This window comes from Meleagris gallopavo, chromosome 1 (assembly GCF_000146605.3).
Source record: "Meleagris gallopavo isolate NT-WF06-2002-E0010 breed Aviagen turkey brand Nicholas breeding stock chromosome 1, Turkey_5.1, whole genome shotgun sequence".
NCBI lineage: Eukaryota > Metazoa > Chordata > Aves > Galliformes > Phasianidae > Meleagris > Meleagris gallopavo.
Window position 1 is genome coordinate 38,785,796 of NC_015011.2, and position 25,665 is coordinate 38,811,460.

Consider the following 25,665-nt stretch of genomic DNA (forward strand, 5'->3'; position numbering starts at 1 on the left):
CTGAGAAGTTTTTAAGATATAAGATTGCAGTCCTTCAGCAAGAACAGCATAAGCAGATTCTTGTATCCCCAAGGAAGACTTCCCAGACAGACCTTTGCACCTTTTTGACATGAGAGGTAGATATAAACTTTGAAGTATAGCTGATAATCTCACATGCATTTTTCAGGTAGATGTATTGTAGATATTTACTCAAACCTGGACAAAAAAGTGATTTTTTCTAGTGTTTAAGAGCTATCGAGAGAAGAATGTAAGGAGAGCACAAAAATAAAATATATGCTTGTTGTTCAATAAGGATTTAATTTTCAAAAATGCTCATGCAGACAGAGATGTTTAGATACTTTTGTTACACAAATTGAAACAAAAGCTTTTAAGATTGCATATGTGCTTTATTGTCAATAGAAAGTACTTGTAAAAGCAGATGTCTTGTATTTGTATAGGTAGACATCTAAGTCTAACTGCTACTGATGCTGAAAATTTGGCTTACTGCATAAAGTTCAAAGTCTCATAAATCACTTGGAAGCTTGAGCTCCATTTAGAAAAGAACATTTTGATGCATTTTCTATGTCTTTAGGACATAAGCTGGCTTTTCTTTGTGAAATACCAACTTCATCTATGGATCTATGAGCAGTTGTTTTTAGTGGTGTTCCCACAGCTTTTTAGGTAGGATTCAGCCTTTATGTCTTTCGTCATAACACTCTGAACTTGGTAAGTTTCTTTGTTCTTCTTGTATCTATGATATGGGGAAAAGTTGCATAATACTGCCAAAATTACCTAATGTTGTAACCAAAAATCCAGATACATTTCCAACGCTTTTCAACAACCAACCTTCTAGTTTATTCTAACAAAGCACTGGAGCCAAAGGGATTGACAGAGATGTACTTTATACTCCCAGAATAAACTGTGGAAAACAGATATGTGCCATAAGGACCACTGTCTCTGAAAAAGTGCTGTCTGAAATGCCTTACAGGACTATTTAGTATTTCCTGATTTTTCTTGTCTCAAGGAAAACTTGTTTACTCCCCTAGAGATACCATTGCGCATGAAAGGAAGGAGGAAAGCAACTCAAATCATCCTAATGGTCATTTCTAAGCAGCAATCTTGCTCTTTTCTCTCTCTTGTATCTGCAAGTCTAAATCTACTTTTAAAACAAAGTTCCTGTAATTCTGCACAATCTCTCCGCCTTTGCCAGCACATCTTGTCACTGGGGCCCGTACAGGGCACAAGACTACAACAGTCTTGTGGCTATCAAGTATTTGAGATGAATATCTTGTGGCAAATCTGTTGTTAATTTGAATGTTCTGTTTTACAACAGGGGTTTGAAATGTAATCCTGTTAATTTTCCGTGGGGTTTTCAAAATTACATTTTTAAAAGATTCAAAATGAGTTAAAAAGAATAACACTATGCATTATTTTTGCTTTTACAGCAAGAAAAGCTGGGTGATATCTGCTTCTCCCTCCGTTATGTGCCTACTGCTGGAAAGCTGACTGTTGTCATTCTGGAGGCAAAGAACCTGAAGAAGATGGATGTCGGTGGTCTGTCAGGTACATGCATGAAAATCTGCTTGCAGAATTTTTCAAGATCATAAGGCAGAAAAACAACTCATTTTCCATTGGAGAGCTCTTTGTTGGGAGTGTAAGGGCTCTTGTTCACTGTCTGAAAAATGCATTCTGTGTTTTCTGAATCTTAGGGCATGACTGAGTATATCAGAACTCATTCTAGCTTAAAAAGAGAAATTTCATTATACAGTGCATTCCAGTCCAATACTAGGTGAAAAGCTAAACAGTCAGATAATACTCTCTATACTTTCCTTCTATCCTGTTACCTGGAGATCAATATGGACTATTCGAGCAAGAGGAAAAACAAACCCTGATTACTATTCCTATTGTCTGTTTAATCTCATAAAATGTGAGCATTTCCCTACAGTGTTACTCATAATACATATCACAGGTCACTGCTGACTATTGGTTTAGGTCATTGTTTCTGCATTTGAAGGGTGTAGGTGTGATTGCTCCCTTGAGCAGATCTGGGAGTGTTCTGCATTAATATGTACAGCAGCAATCACAGTGACAGTCCTTCTCTTCTGAGAGTCAATGAGGTTGGTACCTCCCACCTACAGATGGTCCTTGCAGCCTTTCCTCATTTTATGATGAGGCCACACAGGCAGTGAGTGGGATGATATATGCCATCCCCAAGGGAGGCTGCCATCAACTTGGGGCACTGGGGCTGTGTCCTGGGTCCTACTAGAGCTCTGTGTAGGCTTCTGCTCTCCGCTGTGTCTGGAATTCTTGGACACAGATTACTGACTGAATTGCCAATTAACTGAGATCAAATTAAGTAACAAGATGCTTCATAAGGAGAGGTATTTAGAGGAAAAGTTTATTTTATATACCTTCTGTTAAAAAGACAAGGTTTTTACAGACCATTGAGAATGAGGATACTTCTATCACAGCTCTAGAATTGAACACTTTTACAGCTGTCATTAACACACAGCTGATGTACTTGTTCATCTTGAAGTAGCAAATGATGAACAGAATGGTAAAGTGTTTGGCTTTCATTTTCTCATAGTCTTAGCACAAGGTAAGAGGTATATCTAAAGCATACATAGGCATAGAGGCCTGCTCACAGTAAGCCTTTAGGTTTCATTTACCACCTTTGATGAACAGTAACATGAGGCCTTCACAAAGTAAAAGGAGATGAGGTCTCTTACTAGTAACTTTTCCTTTATTTTACCTGTTTCTGAAGTTTTCTGCTGTACAGCAATAGACATCATAAAGACATGAAAATATTGTAGTTGCTCCTGAATCAATCTAACTTTTTGAACACCCATTCTAAAGTGTGAACACACCAGTATTTGTTTCCTTAATGCTTACACTGAACCGATTTCAAATTAAAATTCTTAAGCAGTTTTCTAATTGTTTCCTAATGAAAAATTACATCCTCTTAGTGAAGAAGTGTGATTTTTTCTTTTTCACTAGAGATCTAAGAGTCAAAGCATGTATATTCTTTTCCAAAATTTGAAAGAAGCGTGATGAATAATGGCTACAAAACTCATAAGGAAGGATCGAGGGAAGTACTAATGAACTGAAAACCTACAAATTTCTGATGAAAAACATAATGCATTGTGTTGGAAATAACCACGAGGAAATGAATGCGCTATATGCTGAAACACCAAAACAGAGTAAAGGACATATAAATGCATTTCTGGGGAATTACAGATTTTGTTCTCCTTTGTAGGGCCATACCACACTTGAAACACTGTCTTCTCTCAGAGACAAACAAACCCAATAGGATACCGTGGTTGTAGTAGGAATTCAGAAGTCCCTGACAGTGATAAACAGCAGCTAGTATGGTATTCCTGAGGCAGTAATTATAGATGGCTTAAAATGGATCCAGTATCTTTCATTAGGGAATTTATCTTTTGAATAAATTATGCAGAAGTAACTATTAAAATCCAGCTGAGATTCTGTTGTCATTATTCACACTAAATAATACCTGCCTTCAGAGTGTGGTACTGTTAAGTGCTAGTGAAGGTGACAGGATTTTATCTCAATTAGGAACACTTTCCCCACTACTTTGTTATTTTCTCTAGACACTAAAATTGCTTTTCGTTTTGCAAAACTGAAAGTTTTGCACTGCAGTGGAGGTGGGAAAACGCTAACAATCAAATGCTTTCTCAGTATGAATGCTACTTATATGCTCAACAGCACTTACTGTCACCAAAGGAAGACCATTAGCAAGAGGGGAAAATTATGTAGGTGTCACAGCTGGAAAAAAATAAATTAGAACTTTGACAAAAATTGCCAAAAAGTCTCTCACTGTTGAGGTTAGCATGTTTAGAGCTAAGGTTCCTTTCTGTTATTCTCTCTTGTTTTGGAGAAGATACTGGAAAAGCAGAAAATAGGCAACTGGAAATGGCTCCTCTTTCTCTTGCATCATTTTTGCCTCTCAGTGGAGTTTATCCGCATTTCATGAAGAAGGAGCAAGGCCCTGGCTTCTGCAGGAGGTCTGCCAAGCATTCACAGCAAACAGCAGGCAGCTCTGCAGTTTCTTTCTGGCTGCTGCCCTGAACATCTTGAGTATTACTGCTTCTACTGAATATCTGCTTTGCTCTTCAGTGGTGGGTAAAACTTTAGCAATTGTATATCTCTTGTCCCAGTACGAAGAGCAAGTCAGTCACTGCGGCTCAGCAGTCTTCTGAACTTCTTTTTAATAATTCATCAAAAATTGGAGTGCATCCATTACTGTGGTCAATTGTACTTTAAAATATGCTTGATTTTCAACATATTTATTTATAGTGTAGAAATAGAACACAGTTAATAAAGAACCTATACTGTGTATAAAACAAAGTAGCTTTCTTAGCACTGTTCTACTGGTGATTGCTTAATGCCACTAGTCAATCTGTGTGTCCAATTGAACGGCTACTACAGTTGCAGAGAAAGTCTTTATCTCCAGCATTTTGAACTTTTCCGTAAATTTTATAGACAGACAAAAGCCAGGCATAAAATACTTCAGATAGATGATAAAAGACAACAAACTAATCATCAACTTTATTAGACTCCTTGTAACAAAACCAGATCACCCATCTGAGCAATCAACTCCCAGGTCTTAAACTTAATTGCAACATCAAGCTGTGGCTAAAGGAAACCTTGGCTTAAGCACTGGAACTGTTCATCCTGAGCTCATCAAGTCACTGCAACAAGTGGAAATTATTACTTCTGGTTAGCGAGGGCCTCTAGCAAACAATTATGCATGTTTTAAAACTGCATTTTAATTATTTAAATTATATTCAAATGCATTTTTAATGAATCTGACATCTGGCAGGTGAAATGTAGGAATGTTAACTATACGGAGGTCATTTTTATTTGTCTGAATTTGGTAAACTGGATTTACATGGAATTATAGGCATACTTCACCCCAAATGTCTAAGAGACCTAGAAGCTTCTGTCTTACTGAAAATCAAGAGAACTTAGACTCTCTAGTCACTGTGTTTGGTTTTTTAATTGCCTTTAGATGATTTAGAAGATTTTAAAACCAGCTTGCAGTTTAATCTCTCCAAAAAACCCATAAAGACACAGTCCGAATAATTCCTCGATAAGGGCACAATGCATCTCATCAGTGCCTTTCAGTTCACAAAGGTTGTCTATGAATTATGATACGTTATTCAGGTTTACATTCTCTTCTGCTCCAGAAAGAGAAGAAATTATCTGCAGCTCCCCTGGGATATATTCATTTAACTCAGTGGTAGTGATTTCAGTTACTAATTTAAACAAGTATAAAGCTTTTATCTGAAGTCATTTTAATCTTGTGTTGTATTTGTTTGTTTATTTGTTTTCTTATTTTCTAAAGAAAAAGATTCTGGTTAAACCCTTAGCACATTTGACTAGCAGATAAATGCAATAAATACAGTGCTATTTATTACACAGAAGGATTCCCAATACCAACACACATTCATGTAGGCAGTTCTGTAGATTTCAGTGTGTTTAGCTGTAGCTGGCATTTATGTTCATTTTTGTTCCTGACACAAAATAAAAGCTTTCAGTTCCATTTCCAGCAGCTTCCCCTGCTTTGACTGAACCAATCTTTGAAATAAATTACCTGAAACGAGTGCTGGCACCTGAACAGACTGTTGTTATGGCTTTTTAGCTACCCAGGCCCTTTGGCTAAATGCCTTTTCTTAAGAAGTTCAGTGACTGTATTAATGACAAAAAAGTTTTATTTCTAAAAAGTATCATCTCTTAGTAGCTGATTAATAATTTCAAGCTTTAACATAGCTTATCTTCTTTTTGGGATTCATTTCAACAAGGTTCTTCTTAAAAACTTTGAAAGATATGGCATTTTTGTTTTATGTGTTATTTTAGTATGCTTAGATTTTAGTCATTCTAATTACCAGGAATGTATCCTAGTAGGAAGCTTTTTGCTTCCCTTATTTTCTTTGCCCTGCTGCCTCTCACCATCCCTCAAGATCAAAAGCAGGTTACTGATGGAGATGGGGACCCAATTAGAAAAGTCTCAGCTACCACTTAGGAATTGTCATAGCACAGTTCACAGATTATATAAACCCCTAAACTGTATCCATTTATGCCAAATCAGTGTTTAGGAAGAAATGCAAAGGCTGTGATTGGATCCATGTGATCTTCCTTCTGCAGAAAGCTGCAGATAGAGCCACAGCAGAAAAAGCAGCCTGTAATCCAGTCCATCATGTGTGAAAGCTAATCTCAATATTTATGAGCTATAAATAGAAAATACATAGCTCCTCTTTGTATCTGTCACGGAAATATTATAAATCAGAGCCATCTCAGGGGACCAAATGGTACTACATCAGAATAAAGCTGGGTTTCTACACTTATGCTTTTATTTTAAATACTACATTCAAACTCAAAAGGCTTTGAATGTCTTATAGCAGATATGAAAAATAAAAATATTGTTTAGAGACTGGTTCTTTGAAGACAGAGTGAAGGCTCATGAATTATGCAGGCAGAGCATTCACTTTAATAACTTCATTAAAACGTACGAAAGCTTAAAAGCTATCTAACACAAATGTAATATTATGGGAAGAGAAATACTCTATTAGTGCCATGGCATTTCTATAATCCATATTGTAACATGATTCTCTGAGTTTTAGGGGAGAGGAAAAGAATGTTAATAAAAGACAAAAATAAAAAACAAACACCACTACAACAGCTGCATTTGCAACTAGCCTAATCCAAAAGAATCCAGCAGAGATCAGTACCAACAAACATGTTATGATGTCTACTTACAGAGGGAATTTCTATAGCATCTAGTGTCTCAATATCTCTACTAGAATACAGTGATTGGCAGAACTTCCAGCAGTAGATGGCTGCAACAATACATCTCTCTAACACTTGCAAAACAGTCGCACAGCATCACAGCAAATTTTCTTTGGGTTTCAACAGTGGGAAAAGGATCAGTCTCTGCCATATTAAACTCCTTCTCTCCTACCCAGAGCAACGTTTCTTCTTCCCTAAGTCTGGGCAGCAACAAGAGCAGGGGGTCTTGTCTAAAAAGGCTCTGTTTCAGTGGGCAAATAAAGTCCTGGGGAGTTGTTTCTTCTAATCGCAACTCGGACCTTTGACATCAGATCGCCTGAAGTGATGAGCTGAAAAAGGTAGTTTCAGTATCAAAAGACAGTAAAAATTACAACATCTCCATCATAGAAGAAATGTTAATGGATACATTAATGGATAAATTAACTCCCATATTTCAGTGCATTTTGCAGGTTCTTATGAAGAATGTGCTAATTAATTGTCCATTTTGGAGCAAGTACACAATTTCCACCAAATCGTTTGCTACAGGCTATTTCACACAATAATATATTGCATTAGATGAACCATCAACTGCAGCAGTTCCTACAAAAAGCAACGTCAAATTGTTCACCTTTTTTTTTCCTCTTACGTCTCAAATGAAGAAAAAGAGGTTTTGCTAGCTGATTATCACTGAAGCTATACAAAACCTCTAGGCATTGCTCTGAAAAGCCTTAGTAATCTTAGGAGAAACGCCATGCCACAAAAGTGCCTGGGTTCAGGAGCTATTTGAACAGCTTCTTCATTTGAGAAAGGACAGAAAGCTTATTGTATGTGTACACCTCCTTAATCATTCACCCTGACCAAAGGTACAGGAGATCAGCACCCAGCTGTGAGGACTGTCAGCCACTGGGCAGAATTTTCTAGCACTGCTATTGATTCTCTTACCCCATTCCTTGAAATAGAAAGACTGCAATCTTCTTACTCTTTTATATGAATATCCACATCTAATGATGCATTGTGTGTGTGTGTGCATGTGCTTCTTTCTGGTTATAGTATGTTTGTATTTGCTTATGCAGTCTTAGAGCAGACGTGAAAATGTGTGTGTTAATTACTTATACGGAAATAAGATGGTTAATACTTCAAGCTTTCAGACTCTACAAGAATTCCACAGCAATATGAGCGGCTGTAAAATAGATGTAGGAATAGTGTAGATGGATTTGGGCATCCTTGGGGAAATTAGTCTTACAAGTAAGTTTAATTTATTTTTACTCTCTTTCTTTAATGGATTAGAAGAAAGAAAATTAAAATATGAACTCAAAAAGAAAATGCCCTTTCTTTATCTCTGTAAATGCAGTTTAGATGAGTGCTTAAATGTTCACAGGAAGAGAGAAAAGTATGATTGAGGGGTCTCCTTTTTAGGACTATATAAAATCATGCAAGTTTGTATGACAGCACGAGCAGTACATTAGCAGTTTTACACAAATGAAGTTTGATGAAGTTTCTGGAATTTTTTGAAGAAAAAGAGACAACTTTGCAAATATATTTATAAATTGCTTTAAACCATACATGCATTTTTTTGTTTGTTTTATTAATTCCATGCGGGCAAGAAAGACATTCAGTTTTTGCTAGGCCTGTATGGAGGTTACTTCCTATAGGCCTCCTGACTCGGTTTCTGAAGTGTAGCCCCTTGGGGTGTGCATCTCAACAGAAAGAAACATTTCAAAGATTAGATTCCAATCCTGAATTATGACTGATGCAAGCAGGGATTGTGTACTGAGAAGAGAACTGCATGTCTCCTCTGATACACTGTGCTGGAAATACATCAGTGAAGACAGAGAAAGTGTTTACATTAATGCAGTGAGAGAGAGAGAGAGGAAAAATAGTGTTTCTGCTTCTTTGTCAATATCCTTAAATATGTATATGCTTTATCTGTGCTAGTTTATCAGATCTGCTCACACATTTGCTGAATGAAGCTCTCCACTGGCAGCTATGAGATGTTATTTCAACAAAAATGAAAAAGAAGTTTTCCCATTGCCATTTCCAAAATTCAGTTTCCAGGAGCTTCGTAACTGAAGGCAGAAGTCATGTTCTGCCTTTTCTTCTATTGCGACAAACCCCCCAAAAAGTTCCCAGTACCCTTCTCTAGGTAACAGATAAATATAGCCTTGTTGCTGACTGATATTGACATGCCAGCATTCAGTTATTCTCATCTTTCATGCACCTCAGGAGAGTCAGATGAATCTCAATTCTTTCCAAAAATTTTATCCCCCACTTTCATCCCATGACCCTATTGATGAGGTAGAAAAGCCAACATCTGGGGCTTGCTCTAGCCTGCCAGCACAGACCCTTCTGTCTTAGAATTGGCAGTAGAGCACTTTGATTGCCTGTTGACAAGGTGGAAAACTGAAGATCAGAAATGCTACTTCCCCCTGACTCTGTTCCTCCCAACTCTGTAAAGACGTCCGTATGTGGTGGAGGGTGGAATTTATCTGGGTTTAATTCCTAGCCATGTTGTGCTTTTATTTTTTAGCTGTTGAAGTTAACACAGCAAGTGTTTTTGTCTTCACAAGGATCTTCTGTACGATGATAAAGATCTCTTTGCATCTTATTTGAAAAAAAAAAAGGAAGAACAATTGAGCTTTTCAGGCATATTATTGTAAAGGCATTTATCACTTCTGTGAAACTTTCACATGTATTGAAGAGGAAGACAAGGCTGGGTATGAGTGAACAATCTACACAACTCAGTTTGTTTAGGACAGCTGAAGTGCTAGACAACTGTTTTGCAAGGCTAAAGGTAAGAGGAATCTGAGGAATCTCTCATAACAACATGACTGTTTTTAAGCTAAAATCCATTGCTTCCGCGCTATGGAAGTGTTGTTGAGTAAGATGGCTGCTTCTCTCAATTGATGCATTTCAGTAATACAATGCACAAGCAAAACCGGCAATATAGAGGGAACATCTCCTGAAATTTTGTAGTCATTAGCTCAGGAATTTTATCTCATAGGAGAAAATTAGGATTTTTTTCTGTTATTTTTTATTATGCTTCATTTTTGCTGTCTTGCAGAAGAATATGCAATTGCTCATTCCCTACTTGAATTCTTTTTGTTTCTACTGAGCTGTCCAAGTTCACAGATATTTTTTACTGTCTTTAAATCAAAATAATTTATGTGTGGGGTTTTCTGTTGCATCCCATCACATTAGATATTAATGTAATAAATGAATAGCAAAATAAATAATGCTCATTAAGGAAAGACACAAACAGAACACAGATCACATAGCATCTGTCTAGTATGTATGCCAATAGATACAAACTTGTTTACTTGACTTTAAAATTCAAATGTTATCTAACACAACTGACCAATGCCCAGAGAATAATATCTAGATTTTTTCTTGCAAAACATGCCTAAAAGGAAATCTGTCATAAGGAATCCCACCCACTGGAAAGCCGAGTTGTTTCCTACTTGTGAAGGCAGAATGGAGGATTTATTTGTAAGCTCTGTACTTGAGCTTTATCACAACATAATATCTCTCAGATCTGTTTGTCCAAAAACAAGTACCAATACAGATACATATTTTAAAAATGTTCATGATATACTAGTAAATTCTATCTTTTAAATAATGGCACACAAGGATTTCAGGGTCCGAAGATAATCTCTGCAGCTCAGCAGTACCTCAGTAGGAATTGCTTCAGGTCAGAGAAATAAGGGTTTTGTTTAATCTCTGCTATCAGACCTGCTTTGCGGTACTTTTTTTTCTTTTGATTCCTGGTGGTATCATAGACCACTTCATACATATGGGACTATGGGTTAAATCCACCTTTCCGATGGAAAGAATATGATAATGTCCCCATTTAGCCCTACTGATACAGCATCTTAATTTCTGTTCGAGTCTCTCCAGAAGTCTGTGCAATACAGCTGGCTCCAGTGCCGTTATCATTATCATATTGTTGTGAGGGGCTGTGTTTCTGCAGCAGGTTCCAGGAAGCTGTTGGAGTACTCAGCTATATCAGTTGTTTCCCATCAGCAATGTAAGTGTTGATTATGCAAGATGATGGGTTTTTTAAGTTCAGAAGCCCTGGCTATGTGGGATGTGAAGAAATACTTATGTAACAATCTGACAGCATCAGCAAGTCTTGCACTGCAGATTGTTTCAGCTGGTTGGGAGCTAAGTTAATTCCAGCTGCTCCCTCGTGGCTAAAAAAAAATGGAGGCGAGCATTTAATTAAAAAGAAGTTGCACGATACTTAACCAAGTATTTGGGATTTCAGTCCGGAAAGCAAGGCCAGGTGGGAGTAGACAAATATGTTTTTGGGGAAGTTTCTTGCTGTTGTCATTCAGAGTCATTTTCACTGGGGCTAGGCAAGATTAAAGAATATCAGATCATGTTCCTTCATGGGCAGTGCAAGTTGAGGACTGGCTCAGACATTCCTTGAGACCATCCACAGTGCACTGTTGCTGAAGGGCATCTACTTCAAGAAGCTGCTGCCTGGCTTCAAGTCAGAAAACATCACTTGACAAGAACAGTCTTTCCATCAGAAGGTCTGCTCATCCTTTGTGTCTGGTAGTAACAACAGAAGAGTGAGCCAGTGATTTCCTAAACTGACAAGTTCTTTCACCTTAAGTAGTCAAAAAATAGACCCAAGTGTGGGACAGATATTGCTTTTGTCTAATCTGAACCTGGATTGCTTCTTTTTGATCAGGGTATGGATTCCTTTCTCAGCAAAATGGATCAGTCTAAGAGAATCCATCCCAAAGCACTGGCAATCATTTGTGTTTTTATAAATGAAAATTATTCAGACAAACATATCTTCCACATCTACCAGTGCATACTTTTCATTATGCAGCTAATATGGCATTTATGATATCTATAAAATGTCAGTTGCAGCAGTCTCTAGAAATTGTGGCCCTCAAATGCAGATTCTATGAGGTAGAAGGGGACAAGGACTTCATAGCTTTTCAACTTTGAGTTAAGTTTTGCACTAATGGAATATCCTATCGCATTAACAGTTGGCTACAGCTCAAGGCCAACAGTAGCCCTCTAGTAATTTAAAATACAGTTCCGTGAGCACAGGAATTATAGGGCATGATTTCATTTTAATTTCAGAGTGTGACTGGTTATTCTGATATCTAAAAGAATACACACTTCAACTAAAATTGTTGTTCAGTCTGAACATCCAATAATATCTCTTTCACACATGTATTTTCTGGTGCTTAATAAGAGGTCAGACAATGCTGCAGATTTCACCTCATGGAGGGATACTTAGTAGGCTTTCTCAATTCTACCTGGCTGCCTACGTTCACACAGTAGGAATTTAATATCCTTGAAAGGCCTGTGAGCCTATCAAGTTTGATTGATACTGGCCAATATACTAAAAAAGTATTGAAAGAGCAGTCACCAGTCTGGTTCATGCACACAAAGAGGACAGGATGATCATCCACGCTGTGTTTCCTTGGGAACTCAAACCAACCAACAAACAAACAAATACTTTGTTTTGTTGCAGATTCACAACCATGCTCTGGCAGTTCATGTTTAAATCTATTCTCATTTTCTTGCAGTGAGTCTGTTTGTCTCTTTGGAAAACAGAAATTAATACTTTTATTAAAACTCTATATAGCCACTCCAAATCATTCTGTTACTTCCTCTCTAGTTTTAATCCTTTCTGTGTATAGGAGACCCCAAATCTGAATAACCTGAATCATACACTGATTTTGGAAAACATTTCAGCTCCGTTGGCTGCTGGCTTCATATTTCAGAACAAAACACAGTCCCTAAGCATTCCATCACTGTGTATTTGCATACTAGTTTGCTTTCCGCAGAGCATTCACAGGATAAGCTCTTTGACTTTTCTTGTTTACGTTCTGTTTGCTGCATTTTCTCTTTGTTTACAGTTCTAGTGCATTTTAGTCCTGATAGGTTAAGTGGAAGACTCACATCATCCACAGTGTTGCTGTCTGATCTACCCAGCGCACACATCTTGCTTTTAGAAAAGCCCGTTTTCACGAGCATTTTGAGGTACATTCAAATCTGTTTTGGCATTTGTCCAACCCTGCATAATATCAAGCGGGGGACATCCTGTCTGAGAGAACAGATTGTTAGTTCAATTATATTCCTGAAATCTAGTTAAATTTCCATGAAATCTGCTTCAAACGTGAAGAACCCTAGGGGAATGTAATTTTTCTTTTGTTTGCTTGACTTTTATTATAACAATCAGACATACTAAATGAGATGCATTGTATAAGAATGTGTTGCATTTGTAATTTATGTCTGTTATGTGTTTTAGAAGAGTGAAACGTGAATTGATAGTACTGCCATCTATAGACAGAAAAGGTCATTGTACTCACAGAATGATGAGAAAGGTGGGGGAGCTTGGACTTCTTGTCTACTTTTTTTCTAATAATGTTGTATTCAACCAAAAAGAATATAGAAATACTCCAAGTTTCTTTTCATTATGTTTAAATTTTATGGCACTGGCCTGTATGTCTCAAGCACAACACACTAAATCCTTCAGTATTTTTGGGTTGGCCTTGGTTGCAAGCACTGGCTTGAGACCATAACTAAATTTAGTGGACTGAAAGGTATATTTTCTTAGTCGGTATTATGCCTGGTATACCGAAAAGAATCGTAGTCTTACTGTAATACATATCATTTCAGTCCACTTTGTGGTAAAAGGACAGATGGTGCCATTTTTCTGGCAGAGATCCAAACATCCATATGGTACAGTAGTGTTCTGCATTAATTCCAATGCTGTTTCATTGAAAGACATCATTCTGGTCATATGTAAAACTTTCATGCTCGGTTTTACATTTGGCATTTGTTTTTCTCTGTTAATTTTTATTTATTCTCAAAAGTACAAAAGCCATCTTTCTCCATCTGTCAGTTTTATCCTTCCATATATAGTAAATGTTTATTTTCCTCTCTCATATTGCATACAGATTTTAAGAAGTGAAGACTGGCAGAAACACAGTTAGATTCTGCCATTCCAGATCAAACCAATAAGATGTGTTCACAAATTGTCTTACTGATTTTCATCAGGTGAAGTTTCTACTTTATCATTTACATATGTTGTTTTGTATAAACATACACACGACCACAGAATTCATAAAGGTGTGAACTGTTGCTGGACTACTCTTTGTTGATTGGATGTTTGTCCTGCTTTTGCTTAAATGAACACCACCCTTTGTCTCTAGGAAACAAGGAATACTGCCCATCATTTTCTGTGGATTTTATTTCTTGTCAACCACTACACTGCAAATTTTTACATTGAATTAATAAAAAGATCTCAATTGCACATATTCCTAAACAATCTGCAAGCCACACTAAAGAGAAAAAGCACAGTGATTAGTGATTGTCTCATAAGCTAATCAGAATGAAAGAAAGAATGCACATAAGAAACAGGAAATTACTTAATGACATAAACAGGTTAGCATGATAGTTAATCAGATATCATCATAAATAATAATACTAGAGAAATGGAGAGAAAAAAGCAATAAATTTCAGTTAAAAGTATTTGAAAGAAATTATATTCAGTAAGGCAAAAAGTCAAGGTTCATAAAAGGCATAGAGTTGCCATCTATGAATCACCAAAGACCAGACAAGTTAAAACATGGTTGCATCATGGCTTTAAGAGTGGACATAAAACACTACCACTGTAGAACAGCACAAGCTTTTCAACAGCCATACTAAATCCACGTAAAGCTTGCCTTTTCCTCTCTAAAGTCCTGATAAGCTGAAGCACTGACATAGGTTCAGATGCATATTTTCAAGCTTTATATCATCACATGACAGCAGAGAATATGCTGACATCAGACATCCAGATCTCTTAGTCGTGAGCATGAAGCTCAATAGATAACAAGCTAATAAATTGAAGGCAATGAAGGGCATGCAAGTCTTACTGAAATGACCAGGAGCCTTTGCTAACATTTTTATAGCAAACAGGGATGGTCCATGAATTTGAGCTTCAGTGGTTCCTTGGAATTTGGGGTTTCTTTATTTTACAGAAATGTATAGGCCAGTGACGCATCTTTACTCATCCTCTTGTATGCACAAAAAAGTAGCATTTGATTCCTTATAAGAGAGGTGGTTTTAAATAAACAAAAGGGATAGGCATATACAAGCAACTTCACGTTTAGCTAGGGAAGAAAATTTCTGAGTAAAATAATGAATTTTAAAGAGTGAATTCTAAAAACAAGAGTGTAGACATTTGGCCGCAATTGTTAAGTAATTTTTCTGTGTTGAGATGCAGGACTGGAAGTCACATGCGATTTTCCATACTTCTCTGAAAGGTGCTTAGCTATGTGCATTTGAAAACCTCACTCACATTTTGTCTTTAAATGAACCGTAAACCAACATTTACCAGTTGGTCACTGTGACCAAGTATTGAGAGTTAGCAGCTCGGGGCCAAGCCTTGATAAAATGAAAAGAAGGCTGGTTTCTCAGTCATACTAAAACAAAGTTGCAAAGCTGTTACTTTTTTATGATTAATTAGATGACAAGATCAAAGATTATTTTCTAATACTTGAGGCTTCACAGCTATTTCAGGGCTTAAGCGAATGCTTACGTGGGTCTATTAGATGTGCAAGCAATAGAGAAACAATAGAGTGCGTATCAATTTGACCATCCATCAGATTGCTTGGACAGCCAATCCTGAATAGGAGTGCTCAGAAGAAAAATGTTCACATTGCTTACTCTCTTTAGCTCTTTTGTCCAAAAGCTAATAAAAATATTATTTAAAGGAGAGTAAGTACTCTTGCCTTTCTAAGGCATCAAAATGAAACCGAAAGAGAAAATTTTCAACTTTATTTGTCCTAGAAATATCTCTGGAATTTCTCAGGGAGGCTCTACACACTAATATTCCCTGTAGCTCTGCAACTGCAGTTGTATAAGGTGGGTGGCATGGGAGCGTGACTAATCTAGTAGTAATTTGAGCTCTAAACTGTCTGGGAAAACGTAGGATCTGTTTTTCGCTTTGTGGGGGATTTTTAACTCATAACTTCTTACTGTAAAATACTTGCATGAACCTAGCAAAGTAAAATCCTATCAACTATAGGGCTTCATATCTCTTCATTATTCAAAGTGGATTTAAATCACCATCTTAATTGGTAGTTTAAAACATTTCTCAGTCTTAGTGGTTTCAAGACATTTCCTTATAGATGTCTTTCTTCTCTCAGGAACTTTTCTTTCTCTTGTGTCCTTCCCTCTACTTGTGTTCAGATTTGAGAAAAGGATTCGGTTTCCTAACTACCAACCAAGACTTCACCTCGGTGGATAGGAAATGGTCAGAGAAGGTAGAGGACTGAATTCCTTTGCATTGAGTAGAGATGCGACGAGAGTTCCTGACTCCCTAATTTGGGTTTTGCTCATGAAAAGCCAGTTCTCAGAACCACCTCCAGTTTCAACAGGCAATTACATGTTTTACCAAGCATGTGAAGGCTGTGCATTCTGTAGAGCTCAGTCCTATGCTCTCAGTCTGTCTCTGTGCAAACCATGAGCTGAGCATGCCAATCAGAGCATATCCCAGGGGGATCTATGTGCCATTTTCCATAACCCTAAACATTATGGACAGTGAGAGCATCTCCAAATTGCACCACCAAGCAGTTCTGTTCCAAGGGAGGCACCATACTGGGGGTTGGACGCTTAGGAAAAAAAGAAATATTTTATCAGAAAGCACTGATAACAATGTCCTTTCCCATGTATGTGTAAGGTATTTTTACAAATACTCTTTTAGTACCAAAGGTTGTTCTTTGCTAGTAAGTTGTTGTTTGACCATACAGAAGGTATTTGCCTAGGCTTGACCTTGAAGAGCATTTCTTTATGCCTTTTTTTTTCACTGATGTCATCTCCAATGTGGGACAGGATTACCTCTTACAATATAGAGCAAATTTCCAACTGAAAGGGGCTTCTAAGTGCTACTGTGGCAGTAGTAACAGTAATAGGTCTTGAATTTCATAAGTAAATTCACTGCTTCTATTATCTAGAGCTCTGAGATTCTCCCAGCTTCTTCAGTCTCTATGCAGATCCCTGAGATTACATGGCCTATGAGCCTACATAAACCTTGTATCATGACTGTATTTAATTAAGATCTCCAATCAGTCTGATTATGCTAAATAACCCAAAAAGCATTACGTAGCAGAATTTTAGATATTCTTCCTTGCCATCACATGAACAAGAATCAGGAACATAATGGATGAACAGGAAGCACAAGGAATGATAAGCACCCCTTATGAAATGTGTGGAATTGGATATTTTATCAGGGAGTTAACTTTTTTACATTCACTGTTCATGAAACACAAGCCTGAGAACCATTAGCCCAGCACTGTTTAAAAACTTACAGCTTTTGAAAATGTACTCTCTGTTTTGTTTTTTTATATTCACAGAAATTGAGATATATGATTCTCTAATTCAAATTTGTAACAGATTTTTTTTTTACTTATCTGTGTATTCAGTCTCACTGATTGAATGGAGGAGCATCTGTAGATTCCAGAGTAAATGTTGGTACATCTGTAGCTGAAACTGTCTCAAGTTCCCAGTGAATCAGATAATTCTTATCAGATATCCTTGAAGATGATAAGAGGATCAATGCTGTCAGCAAGTGCAAAGCAGCACAAATATACAGCTTGGCAAAAAGGAGCTTAATTGTAATGCAAAAAGCATCTCCAAGCCTTAGCCATCCTGGGAGCATGTGTGCAAGAGTTTGAGTGATTTGAATACAGGATTTCTGTTACAATAATTTCTGTCACGAACGAGACCCATAATGATTACTTGTCCCTATAGGGTAAATGGACCTGCAAAGACCATACAGGTCTTTGTAGAGATAATACATACACCTGTTAGGAAGATTTAATAGTTGTGACTGAAATACCAGGTCTGCAACTCAAGGGTTATGAAGGGACGGTTAGCTTTAAAATCACTTGGAAGCAGCTGATTTTAAGTTGCCATGGCAAAGGATTTTCAGACAATGAGAAGCTTTTACATTAATATCTTTGTAAGCCTTGTTGTGATAGAATTGTCTCTGTGAAGAACAGTCTCTTACTTGCTCCTGCCAACACACACACCGATAAAATCATAAGGTAATTATATAGTGTTACAGTGATTCTTGTTTCTTCTCTGAGGGTTTTGCCACTGGTCTGGAGATTATGTCTCCCATAGCTTTTATAATGGGGAACTGCAGTATTCAACATCTGGTTATCAAAAAATTGTCAAGATACCTCGTTTGCAAAAATGGTAATGTATGGAAATTGCATTGATTTTCAATTGCATTAGTCTATTAATTCTGAGAAATAACTAAATAAAAGCTATCTGTTCTTTCCTTGAAATAGAAAATACTTTGCTCAATTGCATATTTTCTTTTATTTGTTTGTTTGTTTTTAAATTTGTGGCTCTGATGGCCTGAAAACTCACCTAGTATTTTGCAACATGTATTTTACAGTTAGCCTCTGTGATCCTCCTGCCTTCCTCCTCAAAATATAGGTCTTAAAAAAGTATGAGCCATCTAAGATTAGGTTGAGACAAGAAAAGTGGCTTCTTAGTAGGGTGAAATTTGTGTAGAATTTTGCAGGGATTTATTCTGGTTACCTCTGTAGAGCATAGGGTGTAATGCCTGCTCTTTGGAAAACAGTTTGGAGTTGTCCTGATTGCTGCTGGTTAAAGTTATGTAGACTCTTAAGGCTTCTGTCCTTCAGCTCAGGGCCAGAACTGGGAGGCACAGCCAGCTATGGCTGTTTGCTCGTGCGCACACAGCATCTCAATGCAGAAAGGAGCAAAGGCCAATACTGTTATTGCTATTTGTCTTTGCCAGCTCCCCCGAAGCTGATGCAAATAGCATTGGTATCACGCTGCATGCCAGGAGCTGGAACACTTAATACCTGTGTCCGTTCCCCACCACATCCCTGAGGCTGGCTGAGCTCCTGGGAGCTGAGATAAGTTTCCTGAGATGCACATTCCTGGGCAAAGGGGGAAATTTTCAAGCCAGTAAGGGCTTTGGGGAAAGCAGTACTGAATCTCTTAGCAGCACTGATTCTCTGACATTCACATCTAGTGGCACTTTGTCATACTGAAATTTAATGGGCTTCAGGACATAAAGTGAGATGTATTTGTTCTGACACACTTTTAATTAAGGTTTTTATCAAATGCTTTTTAATTTAATTTTTACTTGACGTTGACCATTCCTTGTTTGGAATTCAGAGGGTCTGGAAAGCTTTCAGATAGGGCTTAATTGGAGGCTTTTCTGTGTAATTATTAGTTGTGTATTATAGAGGGATGAAGCCGATTCTTTAAGTTAGCACAGTATAAATGCTTCATACACTGAGCCACTATGCTAATGCTAATGCACAGAACTGGAATATGCATTACAATGCATTATTTCCACTGTCTGTACTGTGACACAGACTATTTACTCAGTTTAGTGACAGCAGCAGCACGCAAGCAATTGGGCCTGACAATTCTCTGTGGGTATCATTAATTTACTGCTAGAGTTTACTTACAGGAGATACCCAAATGCCATAACAACATACAAAAAATAAATATTAACAGATTGATTGGATCACATTGATAGTTGGACTATTTCAAATTCATGCATTTAAGACTTGTGTTATTAGTTGTGTGTAAGCATGGAGCAAACTGATGCACGTGTATGGGAAACAATACTGCGTTCAGCAGCAGATGTTAGGATTAATGAAAATTTTTAGTTATTAGCCAAAATATCTAAACTGAATGAAATGAACAACCTATGAAAGTTTTAGAAGTAACTGAGATTGTTCACAATCTTGATTATATATTTGAAGGTTATAAACATATAATAGCCCAAAGTTAGAATGGCAAAACTATGTCAAAAGAAGATCAGTAGAAAACAAGAGGTGAAATAGAGGATGTTGAATGGTGGGTGGGGATAGGCTCAGTTTGTGTAACAAGATAAGTTAGAAAGTGGAATACAAAATAGCTGGAAAACCAAAGAACAACTGCATTGCAACTTTCATATATTCACAGTTCTTCCAAAAAGCTGAAAGGGTAATTTAAAGCAGCAGAGAAGACCTATTCACCTAGCATAGGAACACAGCAGGGCTTGAATTCTGCAATCTTTTTCCTATCGTGCCATTGAAAATATTCTCACCTCATGACCAAAGCACGGGTATCTCCTTCCTGTCTGTTTTCATGCTGTGGACAGAGAACGTTCCAACCATAGGATGAATGTTGTAGTCAGGCAATACAAGAAGCCTTGTAGACCTGCAGGATCTTTATTAGCAAGAGGGATGCATGAACTTCTGCAGCCTTTGCCCAACTCCCTTTCCCGCAGAGGACACAGATATGAGGACTTTTTGGAAGCTGCAGCACACTCCCTTGACTGCAGGATGACTTTCTATCTTTCTGGTTAATTTTATTCCACAAAGACTGGTCTAAAGATTTGGGTTGGGTTGAGCTGGAAGCACTGGAGCTGTTACTGATATGAATATGCAAGATGGCCATTTATTTGGGGTAGGAAGTACTTTGTTTAGATAACTATAACATTCTAAGAGCAGATAACACCACTACTTTTTTAAATTGTGTGAATTGGGTTTGCTTTTTCCTGAGAAATCAGTTGTGAGCCTGTCTCTTTGATATAGGAAAGGAACAGCTATTTCTAATGAGTTGGTTCTCAGAGGTAGGAAATTTTGGATCCCATAGTAGTGGTGAAGATGCCAAACAGGCATCTAGCAAACTGACAAGAAAATATTCTTCAACAGGACAAATGCTGTTGAATTGCACTAGATTTACATAGATTGCACTGAAAGTAATGCCTCCTATTTATTTCCATGGAAACTACAACAAATACAAAGAGCACAGTAATATGTTTGAAGGAGAAAAATCTCAGATACAAAAGTCTATTTTTCAACATTGTCACCACCATTAGCTGTGCATTTTCACCAATGATGAACAAGAGCCTGCATGCCATGCTCATAAAAATCTTCATGGCTGTCTGGAATGTGGCTTGTCTTTCATGCTGCAGTCGCCGTTACTGACACACATGACCCACTTCCTCACTGTACTCACGTCCACCCTTTGGTATTCATAAACATCCAGCAAGTGGGGCTGGTTTTTTTTTCGCATGGAGGAATTCAGTGACACACCTTTGCTTCATACACACCTCCATGTCAGCTGCCATTCTATCAGGCTGCCCCTCTGATGACATCTGTCACATAGCAACAAAATGTAATGGAATACTAGCAGGAAGTTTCAACCTGTGCTGCCATACCACCAACATCTGCCCCTGACATTATGGGCCAGCATAATAAAACAGGAGGCATTACTTTCAGAGCAGCCCTCGTATAGGAAACTAGCCCTGGTGAGGCAGAGTTTTGGTTCACCACGCCTCTCTAAGAATACATACACTTCACATAGGAAATAGGGATAATCCTGTAATGCTGCTCATTTAATGTTTTAAATGACCAATCACGTCACGTGTGAGGTTTTTTGGAACATGTAACTTATAGCATACTCCTTGTTACTGTAGTAACAGGTGAAAGTAAAAGAGTGAGTGTGGTAGAAAAATAATCCAAGAGGAATGACAACTGGAATTCATCATTATGACAAATGAAGATGTGAGGAGAGAGATGGGTCCCAGTTTGCTACTGTCAGTGATTTGGTCAATATAATATAATGCACATCTATTTATGTAGTAAATAAAAACCCGTAAGTGCTGCTTTTCATTACTATGCAAATCCCCTGTGTGGGAGTAATGCTCCTGCAGGAGTGTGAACAACACTGAACAGGTGTTGTTCTCCCCCACTCCCACGCTGTTTCCAAACCAGAATAATCTGTGGTTCTTATAACCAAGACAGCCTGGAAGAAGTGAATAAACATTCCCTCCATATAACATGAAAACAGCATTCAGAATCGTTTATGGCCAATCTGATGAGGCTTATGCATGTGTATGGAATATGTATATGTATACATAGGATTACTAAGCACAGATGCAGAGGTTTTTTGTAAATCAGTCTTTTGGTCTTAAAGTCTAGATGGTATCTCAGCAAAAGAACTGGAAATTTCTGAATTAGGATTAAAAATGAAATAAAAGGAAGACTGTAACCATATTACCAAAGTGCTATAAGATTTATGTAAGATTTGTATCGTACTTTACAGTATAGTTAGAAATCCACAGTATTTCACTGGTCCATGCTTGGGACTCATTATTTGGAAGAAAAAACAAAAAGCACATCCATGCCCCTGTATGGTATCACATGGTAGCCTCTTGTGTAGTAAACAACATGATTGGATTGCAATTAGGGAAAATGAAACAGCTCCATAGCTCAGTATATTGTTAGGTGTATGTTGGAAACCTGCTGCTTTCTCTGAGCAACAGCAGCTTGCAACTGGCAGGAACTGTGGCTGATTGCAGGTATTGTTCAGGGAGCTGTGGGGACTGTGTTCTATGGAGGCGTGCAGGCTGCATTCTTTGGTGGCTGAACACTTCCACAGTGACACTTCTACAGGCAGCTATAGCTGACAGTGGTTTCCCTCCTCAGAAGGACTAAATAGTAAGCATTTCATTCAGTGGTCAATTCTATCATTTCTAATTCCAGTAATTGCAAATGCTTTCTCATTTATTTTTGCTTTCTCATTTATTTTGGCTAGAGGTGGCATGCTTACAAAAAAATAACACAAACCATTTTTAATGCTTTTACATATTTTCCTCCTTTTCTCATTTTTATGTATTTTGCAATAACGATGGCAGTTTATACACAATTCAATTATTCTGGATGAATTCTTATTACTTTAAAAGTTACCTTATAAGTGAAAGAATGAAAACAAGTTTTTGTATAAATGTACTTTGATGTTGAATAAGTCTATATCCACCTTTTGTGCTGCTAATTTAACACACATTACTGTACCATCACAGAATTGGAAAAGCAACAAACATTTTTATCACGTCCATTCTGTTTTCATGGTATGTGTGAAAGAAGTGTGTAACTTCTTATCTCACAGACTTCAGTGGCATTTTCCTGTTGTAGACACACTATTTTTCTTGCTTTGTTTGTATAGAAGGTGTTTAATAGCACAGTTCTGAAATATTGCTTGGTTGTTCTCCTTTTACAACTTATTATTATTCTCAGAGAGTTATTTATGGAAAGTTTGAAATACCAACATTGCATAACCAACTTGGACTAAGCTCAGCACAGATCTGAGCACTTCTAATGAACATTTCAGCCCAGGGTTGAAAAATAAAAACATCTTCGTTATACAGAAAATAAAATCTGCAATGCAACAGCAATTGAGACTATCCTGACAGTTTAGCCTATAATTCTTTAATACAGCCATCATGTTGTTTCTGTTTGTTTGTGCACAGTAGTCTTGGTCATGGATCAGGATCCAACTCTGCTGAACTGTGTAAAGAAACAGTTGATGATGGTAAGCTAGCAGTGTTCTATATACTAGCCTCCAGCAAGGAGTAATTTCTGACTTTGATGTCATGTAAATATTGCCATGCTAATTGAAAGATCCATCAGATGACAATTTTGGCAGAAAGAAAGAGGATTACATACCTCAAATTGTTCGTACTGCCTATAAGTACATTCAGTACTGAAGTAAATTACCAAAGTAAGTAATAAACTGTTGTTTCACTCATGGCAGAGCACTGCTAACTACTAGATTTTATTAATTCCATCACTGAATAAAAGATTGAATACTGTTGAGTATTTTTAGAAAATTATTTAAATTGATATTCTGAGAGTAGCCTGTTGGAAGACAATTGGTATATACATAAAAACGTTCATAGTCTTAGGCTATGTTTGTATTGCTGGCTGTTTGGGGCAAAGATCATCTATTATTCTGATCATATGTGCATAGAAAATGAAACCTATTAAAAGAAACTTGATGAAAAAGACATTTCTATACGTGAATGACTAAAGCTAAAATATATGCAGTCCCTTTCTAGAATTGTATTAGTCTCAAAATGAGCCTCCAAGCAGATTTCTGAACGTCATTTGAAAAGAGCATTGTTCAAGCTTATCATGTACCACAAAAGAATTCTGAAAACAAGGAAAAAACATTTTTTTAGTCCTGAATAAGGAATACTTGAAAGCTTAGGGCTGTAATTTGAACAGGGAAAAAAAAACAGAAGACAGAATTCACAGTCATTTGTTCTAATACATATATCAAGAAGATGGCCATCAGCTAAAATGGCCTCTTTTCATTACATTCTGCATACATCGGTAAGGCTTCCAAGAAAAGAGAAAGACATCCTCTTGGAGAATTATTACAATCTTTACTTGACCTCTGAGTACAGAGAATAAGAATTTCCTATTGTGACACGATGAAGAGAAATGAGATTAGGAAATAGCTGAAGATTTCCTTTTGTTCAGGCTGCGCTACTTGTTGTGCCAAGCAGATTTTAGGCTGCCCTCCTGGGAGTGCAAAACATGTGAGAAAATACCAGGCAGCAAGACGAGGCTACATATGGCAGTTAGCTGAAGCTAGGGACAGAATAACAGAGCACAAGAATGTCTGAGGTAACAACAGTCTTTGAATTAATGTGCTCTAGCATTGAGATCCTTCAGGAGTTAACAAGTATCTTAACCATTCTGAAAAGGCTGTCATACTCTGCCCCACTTAGGCGTTAATAAAACAGCTATGGAAATGCTCATTTTGCTGTAATCAAAATATTTTTGAGATACAGAAAACAGCCACTAGGTTGCCTTTTGAATATTATGGTAAAACTCAATTTCAGGATTGTTAAGTATTCAAATTGAAAAGAAATGAAACACAAGGTTCTCAGAGCATATTAAATTAGGTTAGCATTTCATTATCTTAGTCAAATGAACATTATTCTTACAGAATATGTGCTAAGAAAATTAGGAGTTTATGAAAGTTAGTAATGTATTAACAGATTCCCTCACACATAAAGATGTGATGCCATAAAAATTCCAAAACACACCTATAAGTGAATTAGCTCAGAGTCTTTTCCTCTGTGCACTTACATTACATCTTGCATACTGAAAAAAGATGTATATCCATTGGTTGTATCTTTCTGGAAATCAGTCAGCTTTAGACCTAGGCAGACTTGTTATAGACTGGAGGGCGATGCTGTCAGGGTGTGAAAAGTGTTTGCAGCATCTATCATGCCTAATATACACAAGCAGTAGATTGCAAAAAAAAAAAAAAAAAAGAGGCACAGTCAACAGTAAATACTTATCCGGATAATAGCAGGGATTTCAGATATCAGAAAGGGACATGGACTATCCTCAAGAAATAAAGAGGGAGTAAGTAAAAAGTTATTCACATATGAAGACAGTGCATTCGTAGCATATATTTTGTTGATGGTCAGATCTTAACTAGGCAAATTCTCATGAGAAAAAAGTCAGTTTTCATCTCCCGCCAGTCCTTGAATTGAACTTCAGATTGCAAGATGGAAAATCGTTATTAGGGAATTGGTGTAGGGTTGAGCATGAGCCTGATTTTCTAGTTCAACAAAAGACTTGTTCAATCATGTAGCTACGTCTGAAAAATGATGTAAAGAGCAACCAAACTGTAAAGGCACAACTGTATGCCCATTCAGCACAGGTGTAAATAATTTAGCAAGATGCAAAGCAGTAAGGTCAGGTCTAAAATAATGTAATCCTGTTATTTTGAACAACTGGGCACACTGTGTTGCTTGTTCACACATCATTCCCAATATTTAAAGTATTGAATGGTGTTTTTAGGGCTGACTTTTCAAGCTTCTGTAAGTATGCCTTTTCACATGCTGGTCTCAGTATGTCTGGTGGATCTGACTATTGATCTGAATTGAAACAGGCAGACTGATATGAATAAAAATTGAGATGTCACTAGGGCATTTATCAAAGAGGAAAATATTATCATTGGTTTTGCTCAGATTAGGAAGCTGAGAGCACAAAAAATAAAAGAGAGAACAAAAACATTAGAGGAAAACAAGAC

At 37.3% G+C, this 25,665-nt stretch overlaps 1 protein-coding gene across 2 annotated transcripts in view; it reads left to right on the top strand.

Moving 5' to 3' along the window:
• Positions 1 to 25,665, top strand: part of SYT1 (synaptotagmin 1) — a 260,890-nt gene that overhangs the window by 207,778 nt on the left and 27,447 nt on the right. For both annotated transcript variants that reach the window (XM_010708424.3, XM_010708439.3), the window contains exon 8: positions 1,425 to 1,542. In XM_010708424.3, the coding sequence (XP_010706726.1) occupies positions 1,425 to 1,542 (118 nt within the window). The remainder of the gene's footprint in view (positions 1 to 1,424; positions 1,543 to 25,665) is intronic.